This window comes from Ambystoma mexicanum, chromosome 8 (assembly GCF_040938575.1).
Source record: "Ambystoma mexicanum isolate Mex_15411 chromosome 8, UKY_AmexF1_1, whole genome shotgun sequence".
In the NCBI taxonomy this organism is placed as follows: Eukaryota; Metazoa; Chordata; class Amphibia; order Caudata; family Ambystomatidae; genus Ambystoma; species Ambystoma mexicanum.
In genome coordinates, this window is record NC_090929.1 from 438,080,432 (window position 1) to 438,103,845 (window position 23,414).

The 23,414-nt window shown below is 47.0% G+C and overlaps 1 protein-coding gene across 2 annotated transcripts in view; it reads right to left on the reverse strand.

The window, feature by feature from the left end:
• The window catches only part of UBE4B (ubiquitination factor E4B), a 2,401,822-nt gene that overhangs the window by 852,112 nt on the left and 1,526,296 nt on the right, over positions 1-23,414 (reverse strand). For both annotated transcript variants that reach the window (XM_069609995.1, XM_069609996.1), the window contains one exon: positions 8,092-8,219. In XM_069609995.1, the coding sequence (XP_069466096.1) occupies positions 8,092-8,219 (128 nt within the window). The remainder of the gene's footprint in view (positions 1-8,091; positions 8,220-23,414) is intronic.

Here is a 23,414-nt window from a genome sequence, read left to right on the forward strand (position 1 = left end):
GATGTCTGGAGGGGTCTGCACCACACAGGGCTGAAGCCAGCAGCAGCGACGGTGAATAAAAGGTGTGCTCCTTAAAAACAGGAGAGGCTCTTCAGATGGCTATCCGGACCACTACAGCAGTGTGCAGCAATTTCGACCACGAAGAGTGTCCTCTGGCTGTAGAAGATGAGCTGGTTATCCCCACCAAGCTCAAGGGAAGAAGACTCCGGACTGGATCTTCTCCGAGTCGTTGAAGGGCAGATGGCTCAGGACTGCAGCAGGGCTTCACCGGGACGGGGTAGTTGCAGCAGCCGTCTTTCTCTCCGCTTCTCTTCGGTTCCTTGTAGTTCCAGTGGCAACTCTCTGACTTCTAGCCCAAGAGACCTGCCTTTTATGCGAAAAACCCCCATTCACACAGCCTGGCTGTCAATCACCCAGCAGGGGGGTTGTCCAGCCAGGACAACTACCCTGGCCAATCATGACAAAGTGCGACTTGGGTTTCCTAGGATACCCTGTGCAGGGGGTGACTACACCCCTCCCTCACATTCAGCCCACCTAGACACCCAGGTGCCTTGAGGAGGGCTTCTGGGCAGAAGCCCGCCAAAAGACATTGAACAAAGAAGGCAAACCTAGTTTGCCGCACAAAGTAAAACACAAGAAGGACTTTAACAAAAAGAAATGGCGAATAAACCAAAACGGAGCCAAAAGAAAGATGATTTGGTCAAGCAGGTTTATGTTTGAGGCTAATATAATAGCCAAGACCAGTACCACGTTTATCTAATATAATCGCGGTAGAAAAGTTAGGGAAGATACCACTGCCACCAGCCAAGTCTAAATGTTAAAAGAGCGAAACAATGCTCTAGGAGGTACAGATAAAAAAGGGATACGAGTTAACCCTTTCCAGTACTCCATGGAAGATGGGGTGTACTGGATCTGTGGTGGACTGACTAAGTAAAGTTAATGGAAACTTTACCCTTTTCTGGGGGACAGTAGTCGCCTCAGAATTGGAGTCGAGGGAAGTCTCAAAGACAACCCTGTGCCACGGCACTGAAGGCGCTGTGTGACACACACAAAGAAGGCGGATACTGAAGTGGTGTACTTCAGAGTCCACAATCACAAAAACAGATGGAAACACATAGCAAAACACAGGTAAGAGTGGGGGAAAAGCTCTCACTCTTACCAGGTGGAAAAAAATAAACTCCAGAAGTCCAGCAAAGCTGCTTGGGACTCACTAGGTGAGGGAAATTAGCCATAAATGAGAATTCTCCCCTAAAGAGTGAAATGGTCCTTCATGGAGATTTGCAGTCTGTCTCCCATTGCGAGTTGGAAGAAGGAGGCGCCTGCAAGCAGCGAACGCTGCAAAACACCATTCTAGCGCAGAGCGCACGCAGTGTCAAGTGGAGTGAAGTGGTCCTTCGTGGTCACTCAGGGGCAAGAGATGCAAGACTGTTGGTCCTGCCCACAACTTACCAAGCGGTTCCCTCACAACAATATTTGGAACCGTCAAGCAGTCTAAAAAAGACGGGTAACTGCAGCCGGTCGCGAGGGCATAAATCAGAACTACATGCTGCATGAACACTCAGTGGCACTACGGTAAGACTGCTCGCTCATTATCCATTGAATAGGAAATTTGTCGGATTAGTGTGTGCGGGAAGCCAAAAGTGAAGCACCTAAATTGGGGACAACAGTTGCTTTTGATTAGATCTGGGCAAGTGTGTTGGAGCGGGAGACTGTTGGGATACTCCCTTTGATCCCACCCCTAGTCAACACTGAGATCCTCTGTAAGCAGTAATTAAAAGATCTACTACTGCTCCTTGATTTTGACTTTGAATACCTCTTTAAATCAAATCGGACCACTGATTGGTGGGATGGCCGAGCTCTCCTATCTATCGTGTGTCTATGGACATTTGGCCCCACCCTTTGACCTGAGACCGGGGTGGGCTTCCTACAATCTGTTGGACTGCTTGAGCGACTTCTACCCAACAGAATAAGGTTCAGGCTACGGGGACAGGCTGGACAAATACCTTTAGCAATGCAAGCCTTATTGGCTGGAGGTGGTAGTACACCTTCAACTGAGAAGGTGATGGGGGGCCCAGATTTGTTGGGCCTGATGGAAGGGGGCTTGATGGCCCCCCGCCTGTGTCGACCTCTCTGTGTAAATTCTCACCAGCTCCCTCCCATGAACTGTTGGTGGGTCAGGGGGAGGGCCAAGCTAGGGGCTTAGCCCTGCCAGTTCCACAACTAATACTTAACCCGGATGACCAATTTAACCCTTGGCCCCCTCCATTCTCCTTGACTGCCAATGCAGATATTCACACCTCTGGTAACCTGGCTGCGGTTAAAGGATCACTACTTTATTAAGACTGTCACCACTAGCACGAAACTTAAATCATTACTTGCAATGAAAGGCAAAGCGATGTTGGACCATTCGGTCATGAATTCACATTCTAACTGCTGTCGTCTTAAGGATCTTACTGACATCAGCATCATTGAACTTGCCAATCAAGCAGAGGAACAGGAGGCAAACTATGACCCACCTGCGGGTAACTTTACGGAAAGAGTGGTCCAAACATGTGATGCCTCACTGCTGGACTCATCTACCGCCCTTACTAATCTGATTGACAGGTCAAATAGGGGTCACAAAGAAGTCCTTTACACCCAATCTCAAACTTCTGAGGTCTTTGGTGCTCAGAGTGACTCCCCAGCCCTTCACCATACACTAAGAGAAATTGACAAATGCATTTGTCTGACCCATCCTACAGTGTCTGCACTAATTATGGTCCTAAATTCATTTGTTTCCTTGTATGACAACATTTGGGCAGAACTAAAATGTACTAATGTAGTGCTGGCAGATGTTAGTGTTAAATTACAGGAACTTGGGGCTGAAATACAGTTTGGAAATGGTGGTAAGAGCCAAGAAGACATGGGTTCAGTAGCTGGGGGGCATTCTACTACCTCCCCCAATCTATAGTGAATGTGGACATAATTGAAATCTCTGATAAGCCTATTAAGGACCTGTCCACCATCCCCACCTCAAATTTGGGACCTATGTTGAGCCTATCTTCAATAAGCTCTAGCCCCCTTGGAGCTCTGGGTCCCTCTGCAGTGATTGATTTAACCAATGAATTATGTCCGGTGGGAGTGGGGACTGTGGGGATGGCGAATGATTCAGTGGTAGTACCACCATCTATGGGCCCTCTAACACCTCCCAATGCAAGTAAAGTAAAAAAGGCCACATTTGTGAAGTGCAAACAGGGGGCTAGAAGGAACTGCATACTCAGCATCAGAGCGCCCCACAGAACTTTATTTCGCTCCAGACTGTCTCCGGTTGTCAAAACATGGAAGCCTAAATCTGGAGGCCTTACCTAAAGCTGTGTCTGTTGACCCTATGGCCCAAATAGATCACAATCTTATGTGCCGCTTGGGTGGTGTTGACCCTAGTGTAACTCAGATGGATTCTGCCCCCCCGCTTAAGGTATTCATGAATATAGATAACAGCGGAGCTTGTTTTTCGTGTACTGGACCAATGGGTAGGGGGATCGGTCATGACCCAAGGGATAAGTCTGTACTTTCCCAACCCCCCAGATCTCTGGGCGTGGAATCAGATTCATTGTGTAATGTGGGGGCCAAATCTGTTTGGACTGAATCCATCTGGGGTCCACCGGAAGGAGCATCAACTTCCTCACCAGCGGGGCAGGGCTCCAGTGAACAGAACTGCCTGCCCCTGGGGGGAACCGAGGGGATGAAACACCCTATCCAGAGACCAACTGGGATAGGACCAGTTGCGCTACCTAGCTGGTTGGACCCATCAAAGAATCCGGGGGAGAGTAATTCTGTAAAACAAATCGCCAATGCTGACATTGGAGGAGGCTCCTTAAACTCTGGGATGGGTTGTGGGAGTGGCAAGTCAAGGATATTGGAGAAGTTAGCAGATATTCCCCCATGGTCCAATTACCCGAGAGAAGCCTCTGGGATGAATGACTTGCTACAGAGACTGACTATACTACCCCACTATCTATGTCCCGAGGGACACCCCCAAAGACCATATACCAAATGTGGGTGGGCCCCGTATGAATCCATTAAATCCACGTATGAAAGGCCCACAGTGTTTAAAACCAAGGGGAGTAATGGGTAGGAGGTCGATGGATAAATGTGTCAAACAGGGGCTCCATCAAGTTAAAATGACCTGTATGTGGGGCGCTAATTACCAGGTAGTCTCAATCGGACACATATCCTATCAATTTTCTACCAAATTGTTCCTCTGGCATTGGTAGCATCGGTTGACATTGAGAGAGTGGCCTTCCCTGAGAAGAACCGCCTTGACATCTGTACTCTCTACTTAAACTCTCCACTAGTTAAGGAGTTGATTCTTACTCAAGGTGAAGGTTTACTAAACCTTGGGTTTGCAGTGGAGCTATTGGATGAGGAGAATGGGGGTCCCTGCCCTAAAAGGGATAAGCAAAACCCTGTACACTTGCAAGTAGATGCTGACAAGGTGGGCTCTGGGACTAGGAACTGTGGAGGGAAAGATACTAAATGGGCTACCATAATCTCCTCATTGTGGCAGAAACTGGTCCCGTAGAATTTCAGGATGTGTGGGTACCACATGGGGAGACATGGTTGTGTTCTGGCCCCGTGGCTGTTCAACCAATATTTCTCAGATGTTGCATTGTCCCTTGGGAAGGAAATTGCACCAAAGGTGGGCCAAGCAGAAATCGTCTGGTTCACGTATGCAGACGACCTTCTGATTTTCGACCTAACGAGTGTCAGACTGCAGAGGTCATTAAAAAACTTTTGAGAGCTATGCTAAATTGAATGGGCTCATTATTAACCCTAATTAAACTAAGATCCATTCCTTCAGAAAAGCAAAGGTGAAGACCACTGGGCACGTTAGTACTGTTGGTGGAATCCCCCTGAAAGTATCTGAGACTACCAGATATCTGGGCTTTAACTTTGCTGCCTATAAAGAGTCCAACATAGCCACTGAGGTTTTGCTCCATAAGGGAAAGTTTTGGAAGGCACAGATGATCAGGATCAACTGTAGATTCGGTAATTTCCCCTCAAAACTAATGTTTTTTGAGGGAAAATCGTACCGAAATTGACCTATGGCTTGGAATTGAAATCGGAGAGAATGCATAAAATTCGGAATAAAATCGAGGGCAGATTGTGGCGTAGAATCCTTGGCCTTCCTAATTCAGTCCCGTTACTAGCTATACGATTCGAGCTGGGTATTACATCTCTCTGGGTAAGGGTAAAGTGGGCTTCTTTTACTTTATTCTCGAAAATTATGGCTCCCACCACTAATACTCTGTACCAACTAATGAGGAGAAATGTGATCCGAGCTCATCCTTTGCAATATCGGTATGAAGCTGGAGACTTTGGTCTGTAATCCAATGAGGGTCAAAAAGGCCTTATTTGATTCTGACTGGATCCAGACTATTGATGCCTTGCATTTCTATCCCTTTCTTAACCACCTCATACTTGAACATAGACGCAGAGGCTCATTATCTATGATTCTGGCTCAGTTCCCGAATAAATCTCATCAGGGAACATTGCTTAGGGCACGATGGAATCTCCTTTCGACTAGAGAAATCCAATTAAGGAGGCTGAAAACTACGATTGATGCTGCAAGCTGTCGGATCTGTATGGGGAAATTAGAGACTCTAAGGCACTTGGTCTTGGAATGTGACCCATTACATGGCCTTAGAGCAAAATACTTTGTGCCTCTAGATGTGAATTCTTTATGTTTTAATGAAGAATTAGCCTGGCAGCGATGTCTCAACATTCGTAATACACATGAGGGTTTGGCTTTATCCGGCTTTATCAAAAGTTTGAAATTGTAGAATCTGTGTTACTGAGGGTATCCTTGAAGGACCTGCTTATGACTAATTATTGGCCCACTAGATAAGTTTGTATGATGGGTCAAATTTAAAATGAATTGATTGATCTGTACTGTGAATTGGCACAGTTTTGCTGTTTTATTGCCATGGTTGGAATTTCTAATTTTATTATAGTTTTTATTATCCCACTTATGATAGATAGATAGTGAGCTTTTGTTCTTGTCTTCATTCTCCTTTGATTTTTTTATGATTACGTTTTGTGTTTTTTTTTTAATGATTGTGCTTTTTATATTTGCTCTGATGTATGTGATGTGTTTTCTTTCTCTGATTTGTAAAGGTTTAATTAAACCAATTGAAATTTAAAAAAAAGTATTTAGAGGGCATGATCTGAATTGAAGACTGGATTTGGCGATAATGGCAACACCTCCTCCCAATGAGTTTGTGCGGTCAGCCCCAAGTATACTATAGTTAGGGGGGATAGCCAGTGTTAATAGAGGGCCAGAGGCTTGGTGCAGCCAGGTTTCAGTGACAACTAGAAGGTCTAGTTGTTGGTCTAAAATAAGATTGTGTCTCTCTATAACATGGACTCCTAATGAGCGCACATTTAGGAGGGCCCCTTTGAGGATAGGAGAGGGCTCTGGTGGTGGAGAGGGGGGAGCTGAGGTACGGGAAGAGGGGCGTTTGGGCTGTTCAGAATGTTTTGTGTCGGTACCATTTTGTGGGGTGGACATACCAGAGGTTTGGCTGTTGGGCTGTCAGCTTGTGTGGGGTCTTACTACCTCTAAAGGGTGAGGTTGTCTAGAGGTATAGCTGTGGAGGTGGTGGTAGCTGGTTTGTGCGGCAAGTCTTGAAGGTCTGGAGGTTCCTGTGATGGGACGAGTGGCAAAGGTGAGGGGTAAGGGCAATCTCGAGCTGAGGCGTGTAGAGCAAGATGAACCAAGGCTGGGGATAGTATTGCAAAACAAAAAGGTGATGACTGGAAGGTTTTGAATAAATCATAACCACGTGCACAGCTCTGGGCAACCCTCCAGACCATCATTTTTCAGTCTGCCAAGCCATTACAGAAGGGGAAAAACCATATGCAAATCAGGCTTGGTCCTACCCCAAAAGGGGCAGTCCAGCCCGAACTGCTAGGTCACATCCCTTCTGCAAGAGACCACAAGCATCCTCAGACATGTTTCAGCCTTGTTGGGTGTCATCAGTGAGGAGTAGCTTGGGTCTCTAGGATAGTATTGCAACATGGAATTGTGGGGATCTTAGAAAGGGCATTCTTACTCGGTTTGATTATAGTTTTGGACGTTGAAGAGCATCTGTGTTGACTGAGTAAGCATCTGGTGCCGTATGTGTGGACATGGGAAAGGGGACATGGGTGGTGGCGATGGCATCAGAGTTTGGCAAGGCCGTTCCCCACCTGGGTAAAGGTGCCTTCAGTACAGTGTGGGTAACTCAGGCCTATTGAGATAAGAATTTATGCTGGGAGATGGTGAAGCTGGTTATCAATAGGGTGGCAAGGTATGTTAATTTGTGGATTGGGCTTCCTGTGCTGGATAAGGATGTGGTGCAAATGTTATTAGGGTGGCAGAGGGTCGCCCAGAGTATGCAGTGATGCAGGATATAAGCCAATGGTGATCACTCATCGGGGGGCAAGCTGATTGCAATCATAGGATAACGCCGGGAGGTGGCAATTGTGGTCTCTGAGGACAGCGCAGTACATAAACAGCACAGTTTGGAAGCAGGCATTATTCTGTAAAATGGAACATCTTGTTATGGTCACATACGGATGTAACCTGATAGAGACACTAGGTAAAGCAAGTTTCACAGCAGGCATATTAGATACTGAGCATGCATTATGTAGATCGCAGTCAGCACAAGTAAGAGAAGGGCATTATTCAGTATACAGAGTTTGGCAAAACACAGTCTCCCGGTAACATACAAAGATATTGGTTGGTAATACTGAGGACCATACGATTCACAACAAGCACCAATTAATAGCAACTCTGGAGACTTTCCTTTCTTATTATATGCTGGTGCGTGTGTGTGGGTGGGTGTGTAAGCTGTATTTTACTACCAAGCTCTCCCCCGTTGTTGTGGGAGGCAGGACTAACTTGGTTGGACACTAACACTGCAAGTTAGTCTTCACAAGCTCTTACTAAAAGAAATGTACAATATTCTTAACTACTACAGTACTGCTCAGAGTTTGCTCTTGATTCTTGACTCAAATCCCTGGCCACACCTTCCACCTAGCCTAGCCCCCCTGTATGAAGGCACTTACTTGGGAAAGGCAGGATCCATAACGTGCAGCACCAGCTTAATAACACCACCGTAGAAATTCAGACACCTTCTGAGGAAGCTCTCATCCAGCAAACCAGCATCAGCACAAGCTTTGTAGCGGACCAGTCTCTGATGAGAAGGATGGTGGCAGGAAAGAGGAGAAAAAAAAAGACAAATGTGGATAAAAACACTTTCGAAGAAAAAACTGGTTTCCCAAATTATTAACATATTTCAAAAAGTATTTTAGAAGAATCCCCCTGCATCAGCACTTTTTATGTCACCATGAGGGCGACCAAGTTATGGATTCTAGGCAATTGTAGAATGGGTTCCACCACATGGAATGTAGGTGCTGGCAGAATGGTGCATGTACAGTTAAGTGGGGACTTTAATGCAGCCACTTAAACATAGTTGGATGCATGCACCCACCATCATTTTCAACCCAGATGTTTCAGAATTTGCCGAATGTACCATTTCTAGGCTTTCACTTGATTATAACCAATGCATTCTTTCCCCTCGCACTCCGTGCTTTGAAATTGGCCAAATGCATGGCCTCACTCCTGCACGCATCTGCTTTCACATAGAACTCAAATTACACTTTGCACATCACTTCTGCCATAAGGATGTAGCTACCTTTCATGACAAAAAATCCAACTGTAGCTACACACATAATTGACTATCCTCTTACACATACCCCTCCAGCTTATTTCCCCTAGTGTACCTCTCTCCACCCATACACATGCCAATTAAACATGGGTGGCTAGCAGGGACTCAGCCAAGCCCTCATAACCTTTAATGGCCATTATGCACAAATGCATAAAAGCACCTTGTGACTTTCCCATATTTCGAACTTCGGTCCCCCCAAGGGCATTACGTTAGGACCATACACATGGTGAAAGGTGCTATAAAAGGTGCTATAAAAATAACAAAATTAAATGAAATAATGTATCAGCCTATAATTGTTATCCATTCTTGTAGCTTGAACCACTATTGAGAAGTATGGAAGCAAATTAGCTACACGCTCAAGTGCAAACTCAACCTTATGAGGCACACTACGATATCAAAATGTTTCACATTTTTACAGATTGCACTAATGCAGGCAGGAATTCATGGGAATTCCAACCACTTTTAGAGTTGTATTTTTTAACTTGCATATATTGTCTGAGCATATATCGGTGTAACTTTTGCAAGAATGTGATATTTTCTTGTTTCTTTAGTCTTCCTTTTATTCACTCTTTGGTCTTTAAAGTATAGATTCTCCTTATCTTTCCCCTTTTCTTTGATATTCTTAATATTCTCTTAGCACCGGGCTTCCCGCAGTCCTCTTTCTTAGTTTAACTTCCACACACAGCCCATTCTTTCTCTTTTTCTCTTTTGACTATTCCCATTCGATTTTGGAAGTATACACTTCGACAAGGTAACTCTGACTTTACTTTATTCAGAGTCTTTTCTACATCTAATTTCTCATATTCCAGCAGATCTGTTTACTTAGTGATCTGCTTATTTTTCCTATGGTCTCCTAGCGGTGTCTCATACGTGATGATATTCACCAACCTTACATTTACTGTGTTGGGCACAGTTAATGTTACAGGTACAATTCTATAAATATTTTTCCATAAATTCTATTGCTGACACGAGCTCACAGGGTGTTTATTGTAGTGGTTGTGTCCACACAGGACTTATTTTTTCTGCATGCTAGCATGTACACATACCTGTTCTCTAGGATTTACACTCTTGAACTTTCACTTATTTTTGATTATCCGTTCGACAATATGCTTAGATCCACCGGTTTTCTAAATTGTATTAGCTAGGTCAAATAATTTTACTTATAATTACCTGAACTCTGCATGCGGTTGCCAATAGCATTCTTGTTATTTAATTCATCTCATTATCATATGATGACTCTCTGTACATAGAATACACTTACTTTGTTTGTTTGTTTATTTATTTATTATGCGCACCAGACCCGAAGGTATTAGGGCGCAGAAGAAAGAAAAGAGGGTTGTTCAGCTTAGGTTACATTGCTTTGAGTAAAGTTGATTTGATATGAAGTTTACTGTATTTATCACATTATAGACTCTTTGAACTGCACCTGATGAAGGGAATTTTGAATCCTGAACGCTTTTTGCTGCCAACCTTTGAATATAAAAGAAGATTTGGATAAAGAACCTATCATTGAATAGGGTCATTTTTTACTTTGAAGAATGTGTGACATATATCTGGATAAATGATTCAACAATTGCTTAACATTATATTGGCTGATCTTCAGCAACAAGGTGTGCAAGGGAAAAGAGTGTCTGCTACCTTTCGGACACCATCATAGTATTTTTTGCAACTCTGTGTCAGGATTGTGTTACCTCCTCTGCACCCAAATTTGTCATTAATTTACCTATATTATTTTAATGGAACTACCTATGCGTGCAACTATACAAATTGGATACATATATCGTCTGAGCCCCTGAAAACAAATGCTGAAAATAGGATTTATTTCCATCAGCCTTTTTTGCTCAGTTTTATGAGGTCACCTTCCCAACCTAGGCAGACTGTGTATCCATAGATTCCCCTTGCTCCTTCAGTGAGAGTTGTCATCAAGCAGTCAAGTAAAAATATTAGGAGTAGAGTTGGGTAGACCAGAATGGTGGCCATTATTGAGATGTCCTCAGATTGTTTCTTTTTCTGACATGACAAGAACAGCGTGATCTGAATAAAGCATGAGTGTGTGTGTGCTTCCGCTAACATGTGGGAAGACTGGTCAGGGACATGTGGCTCTAAACAGATACAAGCTACAGAAAGATTAATAGGGAGTATGTAATGTCCGGCTTGTGAATATCTTTAGACTTGCATGTTTCACAGAAAACAGCGAGCAGCAACAGATGAAGGTGGTGAGGGGGCTGAAGGAACAGTTGAAAAAAATAAATGCTTGTGAGAGTGATCTCGATTGTGTTTCTACACAATAGTGTTCTGTGAACGTGTGTAAAGTAGCTGCTTTGCAAATTACAGCCAATGTGCTGTTTCATATATATAAGACCTTTATTCGACAAAGTCATCAGGATACATTATATAAAATATAAAATACATTATCACACAATTATCACAAATACACATAAAAACAGAGATATAAAAAAATTGCGTGTCTGCTAAAAAACAATACTCCAACATTTCACCCTATAGCCACAACTACCATAACAAGATGGCGATTAACTATCTCAAAGGGATAACTGGGACAACAGGAGAGCTATCCTCGCAGCCTGTTGCCCGGTTGAAGAGCTACAATTTTTTTCCTCGGGATCCATGCTCTATGCAAAAAAATGAAAGCTAAAGTGGCAGCCATATATATCTTGTCAAGTTAGCTTCATGAGTGAAAGGAAGAGATTTGTGTGGCAGCTGTAGCTGTGACAAATCCCTTGATGTAATTTCTCCCCCAGAGGGGCAACCTTCCAATGGGGCCTGGGAGGTGAGGCCACTAGCAGATAGTCCCCCTGGGGGTGGTACTCAGTGGGAGGATCCCACGGGAGGGGACCCCATCCACAGGAGAGGGGAAGTCTATCAAGGGAGAACACGGTGTGTCGCCATGCATTGTTCACCCAACAAAGCGGATAGGGCCCAAGCAGCCCCACCTTCTTTGTCTCCTCTTCTTATAGTTACCGCATGCATAGTAACCCTGTCTTTCAGATAGACAGCACTGTGACGAGGAAGAGTGAGAGTAGATGGCTCCAGAAGTACTGACATGCAGAACAGGAAAATGAAGAGCCCTACGCGGAACAAAGAAACATACTAGCTATCCAAGATTCGAAAGACGGCTTACCATAAAAACCGATGAATGACTCTCCTCAGAGTCAGTCCAGCACCAGAGGAGCAACAAGCTGGGGAGCCAAGCCACATTGGGAGGACACGCTGCAGACCCAGACACAAGGAGAAGTCGGCATCTGAGAAGGCTCAACTGATCGAGGGCTCACCTGAAGGCTGATAAACCAGACGTCCAGTGGCAGGAAGCAAGTCAATCCGAGTGTCCAGGCAAGACCCGACGTACGGCAAGCAACCAGCGTGGTGAAGCCACCGAGTACAGACCACAAGGGCCTAGGGGAAGCCTGCCGGTGTTGCCAAGGACCGGGACCCTCGTAGACCACGTCAGAAGGTACGTAAAGGGGGACAGGGAAGGCACTGGCAAACCCTAGTGGCTGTGCTCATGAACAAGTGCAGAACCATCTTCCTCATCCCAGTGGGACCAAACGCAGAAATGAAGCAAACTGGGTGAGAGAGCATCCCAAGGAAACCAGAAAAGAGATGAGGGTCTTGGACCCAAATGTTGAAAGGGTTGGAGAGTTATACATACAAGATAATGCCTGGCAGGATAGTGAACTGGACCAGAAAAAGAGACATTCTAAAACTGAGAATGGGGCCTGGGACCCACATCACCAGAAGAGAAGACCAGGGGAAGAGGGAGATATCCTTTGGCAAAGGTCGGAAGAAGACCAACAGAAAAGAGAAGCATTCTTTAGTCAAAGTTGAAAAGAAGACCAGAGAAGGGAAGATATATCATCTGGTAAAAATCCAGATACCATGTGACTGTTAAAAGAGAGCCTGGAAGAGGCTTGGCGAAAGGGAGACATTTTCCCCATCTGTGTGGAATTACATAGAAAGGCCTAGTGACCGCCAGTGGAAAAAGGATATTCCCACATCACTTATCAGCTGCCTAAAACAATCCAGACGGAAGGAGTCACCCTTCTAGCGTGGGGAAAAAACATGTTATTTTTTTTCTTCTTTTGACGCGTAAGGGACGGAAATAGGTTTGGGACATTGGACAGTGGGCTATTTACTTTTGATGGACTTCTGACATGCTTAGTTTTATTTGAGACTGGGAACCTCCTCTTAGTTACAGGGACAGGTAGGGTTCTCCCTTATTTTCTGTTAAACAAAAGTCGATGCCAAGAAGCATGCTACCTTTATGTCTCAGGTCTACTTCTGCACCCTTACATTTAGTGTTAGCTATGGGATCCAGCTCTGTTGATAAAAACCAGCGGAATGGCGGAGGCGGGGGTCATGGCCAAGATGGCAGAGAGGCAAGACGCGCGCCCTCAACCCTCTTCGTCCACCGGTATGCATTTTAACTTCAGCATACCAGGTGGGCAGCAATTTTGATTGATCCTGTGCTCCATTCCAACAGAGGAGCAAGGTGACAGCAGTCGGTGCCTGCATGGAGGGGCATGGCGGTGGCGTAGCGCTACGGGTCGCAGGCGGCCGGTGCGGACTCCCCACGGCGGGGTGGGGGAGAAAAAAGAAAGAAATGGCAGCCGGCCCCACATAGGGAGCGGGGAGACGAACGTGTGTGAGCTCCTGATGCAGAGCAGAAGCCCGACACCCGCAGACATCAGAGGGACTGCTGTGAGCCCGCAATCCGTGGCAGAGCAGTAGATAAGAGGCAGGGAAGCAGAGCGGTCTGGAGAGCGGGCCCCCAGTGGGTAGGGGGAGATCGGGCGACATCTGACCCCATATTCCTAGTGATTGTGCAGACAGCGGCAGCACCGGCAGATGCCTTGTGAGGTCTGGAGGCCCCCTCAGGCCACATAATCTATTCTGTAATTGTGGCTGGTGGCTGGGCTGAGTCTTACTCTGCCCCCTGCTCGAAAAAGCCTGTAACGGTGCCTTGTTGGATTGAATGCGATCAACGGGAGGCCCTCAATGGCAATAGCAGTGCCCCTAGCATGAGGAGGAGTCAGAAGGATGTACCCCTTCAGGCAGATAGTGGAGGGGGAACAGCTCCTTAATAGCACCAGGGGACAGGTCCGGCTGGAAACAAACCCCCAGAGGTGGATGGAAGGCTGAACGCCCCTGCACAGTTGTGAGGTGCTGGTGGAGGACCCGGGAGCAGAAACTCTTTTAAGCAGCTGATGGCGGTGGTACTTAGGTCAAAAAGAGCTGAGGTCCCAGAACCTGTAGAAATACCCGGCAGCGATAGAGAGCCTTCCCAAAATAAATGTTGTACTCCTACATGCTGCGACCCACCCGGATGCTGAAGTGACTGCACACCTCTCACTGGCGCTGGCATAAGTGGGGGAGATGCGCTGCACGGCCAAGAAGAACAAACCACAAGATATCCAGCAACATTTGGTGAAGAGGCAGACACAGCAGTGACATGGAGGTGAAGCTAACGGAGCGGACCTGCTGGCTCTGGGCATACAGCAGCGCACGCCGGACTTCCTAATCCACGCACTGGACGTCCTCAGGCAGGATATAAGATACTCCCTACACTACGAAATAGATATGGCCGACTCAACTAAGAGCTAAGGAAAGAGAGCGGGGCACTGGGGGCGAGAGTGGACCAAGGTGAACGGTTGACCACAAACCTGGCATCGGAGCTAAGAGCATCGGAGCTAAGAGAAGTGTGGGGCTCCTTATCTTCATTTAAGCAGAATACTGAGGCACTGCGTTTAAAGTGCGAGGACTTGGAGAACAGGGCAAGGAGGGAGAACCTGCGCATCAAATTTCTCATGGAAGGTGCTGAAGGAGACAATAGTGAAGGCTGTGTCAGGCAACTCTTCCAGCAGCTCCAGCCTGAAGGCGTCCTGGCCGAATTTAAGATCGACAGAGCCCATAGGATCGGGCCAAAGAGAGACTCCTCGCACCACCCTCTCCCCTCCCCCCAGAGACTTGTGGTAAAGTTCCATGATTACAAGACTAAAGAAGCAATCTTGGGGAGGTGTGAAGGGTTAACAAAGTCCAATTTAGAGACTCTATGATCCAGATATTTCCGGACGTCTCCCAGAACACACTCCAGGGACGGCGGAGGTTGAAGCCTATTACAGAGTTACTTTGGTGGCGGGAGACAAGTGGACATACCGCTTCGGCCTGCAATTTAAACTTAGAGACAAGGTCCAAACAGTTGGAGGTAGAGGGAGCAAAACTGTTGACCCCTCACCTGACAGAGGATCAGCGGCCAGCTGAAAGGGCGCTCAGGTGCAGGAGCCCCGTCCCGGGAGAATGGAACATGGTCTAGCGCGGAAAAAAGAAAAACAGGCCAGGGGCAACTATGCCGACGTTATCTCCCAAAGATCTGCGGTGTCGGCTGGTGAACCAGTGGGGGGAATGGTGGAGAGCTGTCCTGCCTGGGGGACCCCACATCTAGCTATGTTATCTGTTCAAATGTTTTAACATATAAACTTGCTGCTGGGTGGAGCAACCTTCTTGGGGTCTGCTGATGAGGTGACTAATTAAAATGTTGTCTAGAGGTTTTGCAATGGTTGGTGGAGGGGACGGGGAAGGAGTTATACCAGAAATAGCCTGAGTGGAAGCATATGGTGGGATATTGGAGGACAAGAGGGGAATTCCTGGGAGGGCTCTTAGGGCAGTAGTCTGACAGCATTGGGGAGACAAATACTTCTGGGTTGTTTAGTGAAGGAGGTATGTGTACAGGGCAATAGGGGTCAGGTACAAAGGCGGGGGGCGGGTACCGGTGCGGAATGTGACTTTAGTACAAACGCCATGGTGATTAACTTCGGCACCCTGAATGTCCAGGGCCTTAACACCGCAATTAAATACACACAATTATTTAGAGAACTCAGGTGACTTCATCTGTACATAGTAGCACTCCAGGAATAGCACCTGGTGGCTAGGGACCAATTTAGAATCCGCAATAGGCTTTATCCGCACTAGTTTTATGACTCAGCAGAAAGCAAGAGAGCGTAGTTTGCGGTCCTGATACACAAGGGCCTGGGATTCGTCCACATTGAGACCAAGAGGGCGGCTGATGGAAGTATGGTTATTGTGGTGGGCACTGTACATGGGAAATTGGTGTCCGTTGTGGCTTTCTATGCCCCAAACACCTCCCAGGAGTCATTTATGTTGCAAGTGATGGACTCAATGGAGGAACTTGGGCAAGGTGAGTCGATACTCTTGGGCGACATGAACATGGCCATAGATGGTGGGCTCAACAGGTCTACACAGGCGACATACCCGTCGACAGGTGTGACCTTGTGCAAACTGCAGGGGCACTTCTGGGAGTTGAACCTGGTAGAGGCTTGGCGCAATAGAAACCCAGCGGTAAGAGCATATACGCATACTTTGCACGTTCACCTATCAGCTGCAAGAATAGACTATCTTTTTGCCAGCCGAACTGATCAAGCTGACTATCGGCCGAGATCGCACCAATGACAATGATGGACCATAGCGCTGTAGTGGTGGGACTTGGAGACTGGACATGGAGATGCCTGAGGGCCCAGTTGAGGCTACCCCTGGAGTTGATGAGGGACCCAGTGTGCCTACAGGGGCTGAAAGACACGTTTATGAGCTTTCTTAGCACTAACTCCCCAGCTGACACTGGGACACTCTGAAAGCAGTGGTCAGGGGGGATATTACATCTAATACAGCGGCACTGAAGCTGCTGCGAGGGCGACAAGAACAGCAGCTCTTGCAGGAGGTGACGGAATAAGAAAAGGAATACAGTGAGGCCCCTACAAAGAAGGCCTTTAGAGAGGTCACCGCTGTAAAAAAACAGTTAAGCCTGCTGAGAACCCAAAGGGCAAAGCGGGCCCTGCAGTGGCTCTGGCATCGCTATTTTGAACAGGGGAATGTCCCGGGTAGGTTACTGGCCCACCTCCTTAAGCAACAGAGTGGCTCCTCCTTTATTCCATCCCTAAGGGACGCCCAGAACAGGGAGTTTGGTAAAGAAGTGCAAAAGATGGACCTCTTATGAATTCTACAGCTCTCTATATTCCTCGGACGAGGCAGATGCTCAGGAGCAGAGGGCATACTGGACGAGGTGCAGTTACCCATGTGGACAATCCAATCCCTTAAGGCGATCAAGTCCCCTGGGCCTGATGGGTTCACGGCACAATTTTACAAAGGGTTGGCCCAAATTGTGGCCACACCCCTGGCTGATGTCTTCATTGCTATAAGGGAGGAGGAAACTTTACCGGTATTCATGACAGAGGCGCAGGTGGTACTCATACCCAAGCCGGGGAAAGACCCCAAATAGTGCTCCTCATATAGACTGATAGCCATTCTGAAATTCGAATAAAAAATCTTTACGAATATCCTAACTGGGAGGTTGGAGAAACTTATGCCGTGCCTAATACATCCATAACAATCAGGATTTATCTGGGGTAGGAGTACTACAGACAACATCAGGAGAGTACACCATCTAGTTGACAAATCGAGCAGAAACCAGCAGAAACCAGACACACTCCCTCCTGTTGGCACTAGATGCAAAGAAAGCATTTGACAGGGTAGAGTGGGGATTCTTGGGGCAAGTGCTTGACTGGTTTAATATATCCCCCATATGTGCAACATGATACTAGCTAACTACATTGCACCTTCGGCTCGCTTGCTGGTTAACAGGACCCTAACCTCGAATATTTGCTTAAAAAGAGGTACACGACAGGGACGGTCATGGAGCCCCTTGCGGCGTGTGTAAGAGCCGACGGGCAGATTGCAGGTATCCAATTTGGGGGAGCCCAGCATAAAATGAATCTGTTCGTAGACAATGTCATACTGTCACTCACGGACCCACTTAGCTCCCTGGCCCATGTTGAAGAGCTGCAACGTTATGGGAAGACTCAGTCTTTAAAGTCAATTACTGCAAATCTGAGATTATAGGGCTTAACATCCCTCCCTCTCAAAGTCAGAACTAGAGCAATGATTTCTATACTCCTTGGCCAAAGGTTCATTGACGTATTTAGGGATTAACATCCCAGGGAACTTGGTCCATTTATATAGACTCAACTAGCCGAACCTTGTACAGGGGTTCAAAAAAGACTTGGCCCGTTGGCGCTCTCAGCATTTATCCTGGTTTGGGAAAATGGCAATCATCAAAAGGAATGTCCTCCCGTGATTCCTTTATCTTTTCCAGTCGATTCCTATCCCTGACTTTCGGCACACTCTGCCAAGTTGGGACGCCCTACTTCTGCAATTTGGGTGGAATGGGGCCTCACCCAGGATGAACAAGCGCACGCTATATATTCCAAGGGCTCAGGGGTGGTCTATCATTTCCCAAGCTTCTTAGTTACTGCTTGGTGTCTCAGATCAGACCCATGGTTGACTGGGTGCAAAAAGACTCCAGGAAGATTTGGGTGGCAATGGAGCAAGCAGTGGTGGGGCAGCATTAATGTATGCAACCAGGGGTTCCTAGGAGAGGACGGGCCCGGGGATTATACGTGAATCCCATCACCAGGGCTACCTTAGAAGCCTGAGACAACTTGAGTAGATCACTTGGGGCCTGTTCCTTCCTGTCGCCCTTCACCCTGCTTATATACAACAATAGCTTCACCCCAGGTAAATCAGACAAAGGATTTGATGGGTGACTGGAAGGAGTGGTGAGCGAAGTGGGCGGCCTTTTTGCCAAGGGGGCAGTCAGAATGTTTGAGGAGTACAAAAATGTTATGGGGCTCACTGAGGAGACTGCTTCTGGAATTTGCAAGCTAGGCACTGGGTGCTTCACCCCTCTTAAGAAATTGGCAACTAAAGAGCTAACACCCTTGAGTCAATCTTCCAGGAACCGGCAGAAGCAAAGTGCTGATATCTAGACTGTACAAAGCAATTAACTCGCTTTCGCTTCCTGACAGGAGATCCTATTGTTCTGGCTGGGATAGGGAGCTGGGTAGGGAGATATCCCTTGATACATGGAACAGGAAATATGCAGGAAACTACTCCAAGCTATGTCCGCGGTTGTCAGAAACAAGCCAGGATATTATCCAGATGGTATAGAACCCCTTCCCGTTTACATTAGGTGTGTCCGGCTGTTTCAGAGTTTTGCTGGAGAGGGTGCAGGGCAGATGGGACTCTATTGCACATTCTGTGGGGCTGCGAACATATGTTTACAGGAGACTCATTTGGCTAGGGACGGTAGGCTCCCCAGTGCACCGGGATGGGGGATACACAGATACTGCTCCTCCTTTACCTCCCAATCAAGAGGGGTGGCAACGTATATTCACCAGTCGTTAGACTTCCGGCTGCATGAACAAATCCGGGACGAAGAGGGGCGCTATCTGATTCAACTTGGGGAATACGTCGGGCTGCGGATTCTTCTTCTCAATATGTAAGCTCTGAATGTTGATATCCCTGATTTTTTCTAGACTTGCACCAATTACTTGCATACATTCCCAGATGACGAGGTCATCTGGGCAGGTGATTTTAACATTGCTATATCCTTAGACCTGGCTCGGTCTCCCACTGCCCAGAGCCTCCATAAGGTGGGTAGCTATAGCTGAATACCATGGGCTGTTTGACACATGGTGGATCAGGCAACCGGCCGCCAGGGAATAATACTTCTATTCTGGAGTACACAGCAGCTCGTCAAGTATAGATTACGTGATGGTATCTGCAGATATTGGCAGGTCACTGGTAGAGGCTAAAATATTACCCTGGATGCTGTCTGGGCACTCCCCGGTGGTAGTCTCCATTCTCGGACTGGCGAAAGCCCCCAGGCTTCTTAGTTGGTGCTTTAGAAGACACGCTCTGAAAGACGCTGCCTTCTGGGACGCACTCAAGCAGGACATTCAAGCCTTTTTTCAGACAAATTTGGGCCCCGTCTTGGACCCCGGAGCAGTCTGGGAAACATTCAAGATGCTGATTAGATGGGGCTGCATTTCCAAGGAGGGGAGTGTTCTCAAATCGCTTTGTAGAACTATGGCATAGCTTCAGTGTGAAATCAAGGGCCAGGAACTTCAGGAGGGCCGCCGAGACGTCCTGCTGTTTGTGTCCAGCTCCAGGAGAAAAGGGAGGAATTGGCCCTATTGGCCAGTAGAGAGGAGAGATTCCTTGGAGATCGCATTGCAGCTGCTGCTTATGGCAAAGGCAATCGTCCCAGACGGACAGTGGCTTGGGCTATAAAATGCAGACGACATCAGGGGGCCATATAAGAGATTGAGACCCCCGATGGGACGCAGACCAGGGACCTCAAGGAAATCAATGACCTCTCCCGCGATTTCTATGATCGTTCATATTCTTTTCAAACTCCATGGTGCGCAATTCAATTGTGCAGTATTTGGATAGGGTGGCTGTGGGCTGGTTAGATCCGGAACAAGGGGACAGGTTAAATGAGCCTCCCTCCGATAAAGAACTGGGACAAGTCATACTCTCTCTTCTCAATGGTAAACCTGCCTGACTGGATGGGATTATAGCGGAAATGTATAAGGAATATGCTGAACTTCTCATATCACACTTACGTAATATGTATGAATCCGCCATGGTGTCCGGTTTCCTATCAGAGTCAACCAAAACTGCCCTGGTACCGGTGCTACTGAAGCCCAATAAAGAACCTCAGAGGTGCTCCTCGTACAGACCGTCGTCCCTGATCAATATGGACATCAAAATCCTGGCTAATCTACTGGCAGACAGAAGTTTACCATATATGTCGGCCTTGATCTTCCCTGACCAGGCGGGTTTCATATCTGGAGATCCACCCAAAATAATTAAGGCCCCTGTTGCCCGTTTTCCCTTATGCATAATGTGGACCCCAAAGTCCCGAATATTGTAGCTGCTCTAGACGCTGAAAAGACCTTTGAATCTGTGGAGTGGTCCTTTCTCTTCGAGGTCTTGAGGCGATGTGGAGTTGGGCTGACTGTCCTTCAATGGATACAGCCGCTCCACACCGTGCCCAGGGCTGCAGCTCTTAGCAACCAAAAGATGTCGTACGACAGCTCGTCCAAGTGGGGCAAGAGACAGGGATGGCCCCTTATCTCATTCTCTTTGCCCTTGCGGTCGAACCTTTGGCATGCTGCCTAAGGGACTACCATGCCCACAGACCATGACCACAGCGGAGTTGAGATCTATTCTCATGTCTCCACTATATCTCTATATGCAGATGACATGCTTCTGTATGTTATAAATTCCAAGCAGAACCTTAAACCACTTGTCCAGGAGATCCGCTGCTTTGGTGATCTCTCTGGACTAAAGATTAATTGGCCCAAATCAGAGGTGCTCCCATTAACCTCCAGAGTACAACAAGTCGATGTGGGGGGGCGCCTTCAGATGGTGTCCTCAGGGCATTTGGTACCTGGGAATAATGGTTGCAATTACCCCATCTGCGTTTTATGCGAACTACGTAACGGCGCTTAAACAGCTGGAGAACAAAGTGCGGGCATGGATACGCCTTCCCATATCACAGGCCGCTCGGATCTCTTTGGCTAAGATGGTGGTTCTCCTGAGACACTCATATTTTCAATAATGTACCGATCTGGCCTCCCGACAGCTTCTGGACATGACTGAGAAGTTTGACGGTGTGACCAGTATGGGCGGGCAAACAGGCCAGGATATCGTATGATATACTGACCCAACCGTACGAGAAAGGGGGCTTGGAATAGCCCAACTTGTATGCATACTACCTTGCAGCACAAGTACAATACTCTGTCTGGTGGTGGTCTCGATCTCCGGAACTTCCACACATCTTGTTGGAAAGGGGGACCACACACAATAGCGATTGGCTACTGTGTGGGGGGTCCAACCGGTGGAATCCAATTGCACGGCTTAGGACCGTGTGAAGTGTTTGGTAGGGTTGGGGGTACTTTACTCCACAGTGTTTTCCATTTACATGGTGCGAGTGGTAGCTATTACTTTTGAAAAGATATTCCGAATTCACTTTGAAAAGATGGGGATGCATACTCTTGGGGACTTAATACAGGACAGTACATTTGTCACCTGGGATACTCTTAAAAGCAGGGGGAATGGTTGGTTGTGACTGTTTTATTTCAGATTACGGGAAGTACTAAGGGCAAAGTGGCTGACCTACCCAGACGCTCCCTCTGTGTCCCCAATGGTCCAGTTTATCACTGAGCCACCAAGCTGCACTAAACTAGTGTCCTCCTTATATAGGATTATTAAACAGAAGAAGCTGGATAAGCAGGCCAGTTTTTGGCCAGATAGGAGACTGCACTGGGGAGGGAACTGTCAGAGACACAGTGGAAATCAATATGTATACAGTCATGGAAACCGTCTTTAAATACTTGTTTCCGTTTAACCCACTTCCAATTCTTACACCAAGTTTATTATTCCCAAGCACGGCTGCGTAGGCATTATCCTGACAGATCCTCTGAATGTTTTAGGTGTTATTACGGCCCAGGCTGATTTTCTTCCCGTGGTGTGGAGTTGTCCACATATTTGCCCGATGTAGGACAATATTGACAAGGCTGTGGCCCAGATGCTACACAATCAAAAACAATACCTCCCAGAGCTGTCTTTACTGTCACTGGTGGAAGCGGGATCTTAGTTGAGAAAAGGTTGTTGGGTATGGCATCTATAATGGCACAGACATTAATCGCCAGGGCCTGGCGGAAGTGCAGGGCACAATGCTTTTAGGAATGGTTGAACTATATGAATCTATCTGAGAAGGTGAGACACAATATGCTGTATCCCTAACCAAGCCGGAGTGGACCATTGGACTCTTTGGGCCATCTCAGGGCCTATTTGTCTCGTGATACTGAACACTCAGAGGCAGCTTCCCCACTTCCCCACTCACTTGGGACATGACTGGAGCTGGCTAGATTGCACATGGATCTCCTTGGTATGCATGTTTGGGGACTGGTTGAAGGACTATGAAGCTAAAATGGGCAAGGTTATTGTGTATTTGACGGGGACTGTGCACAGATATTCATCGGGTCAGAGGGTGGTGGACTGCATGTACTTAGACTTGATGGGGGTGTTTTTCAGCTTGTATGCTTTTTGACTGCTATGTGCTGCCTTTTTGTTTGCTGGGGTTATGGTGGGGTGGGTTTTGTTTGGGGTGTATGCTTTTTGATCTGTTTATTATGAAAAATAATAAAGAACTTTTTTTGACAAAGAGGTGGCCCACTGTCATCTTGCTTCTGAACATCTGGGAACTGCCAAGACAGAGCCAGGTGGTAAATCGTTTCTACTGGCCAGGGGTCTATGCTGACATGAACAATTGTATTGTGTCCGGTTCTATCCGTCAGAAAACTACCCCACTTAGTCCTTCCCCAACACCTTTACAACCCTTACCTATCACAGCCATACCTTTCTATACGAGAGGTATTGATATTATGGGACCACTTGAACCATCTAGACTGGGGAACAAATACATCCTTGATTAAGCAACCCGGTAACCCTGAGGCTTTCTCTATGCTCAACAACACACCCCAACAGATATTAAAGGAAGTTCTGACCGATCAAGGCTCTACTTTTATGAGTACGATCACAGGAGAGGTCAAAACAAATTCTTCAAATACAAACCCTAAGGACATCCGTATATCATCTGCAACCGTATGGCTTAGTAGAACGATTTAATAAGACTTTTGAAAGCGTACCAAGAACATTTGTGGAGGCGGACGGTACAAACTGGGACATGATGATCCCATGGGCCCTATTTGCAATCCGAAAAGC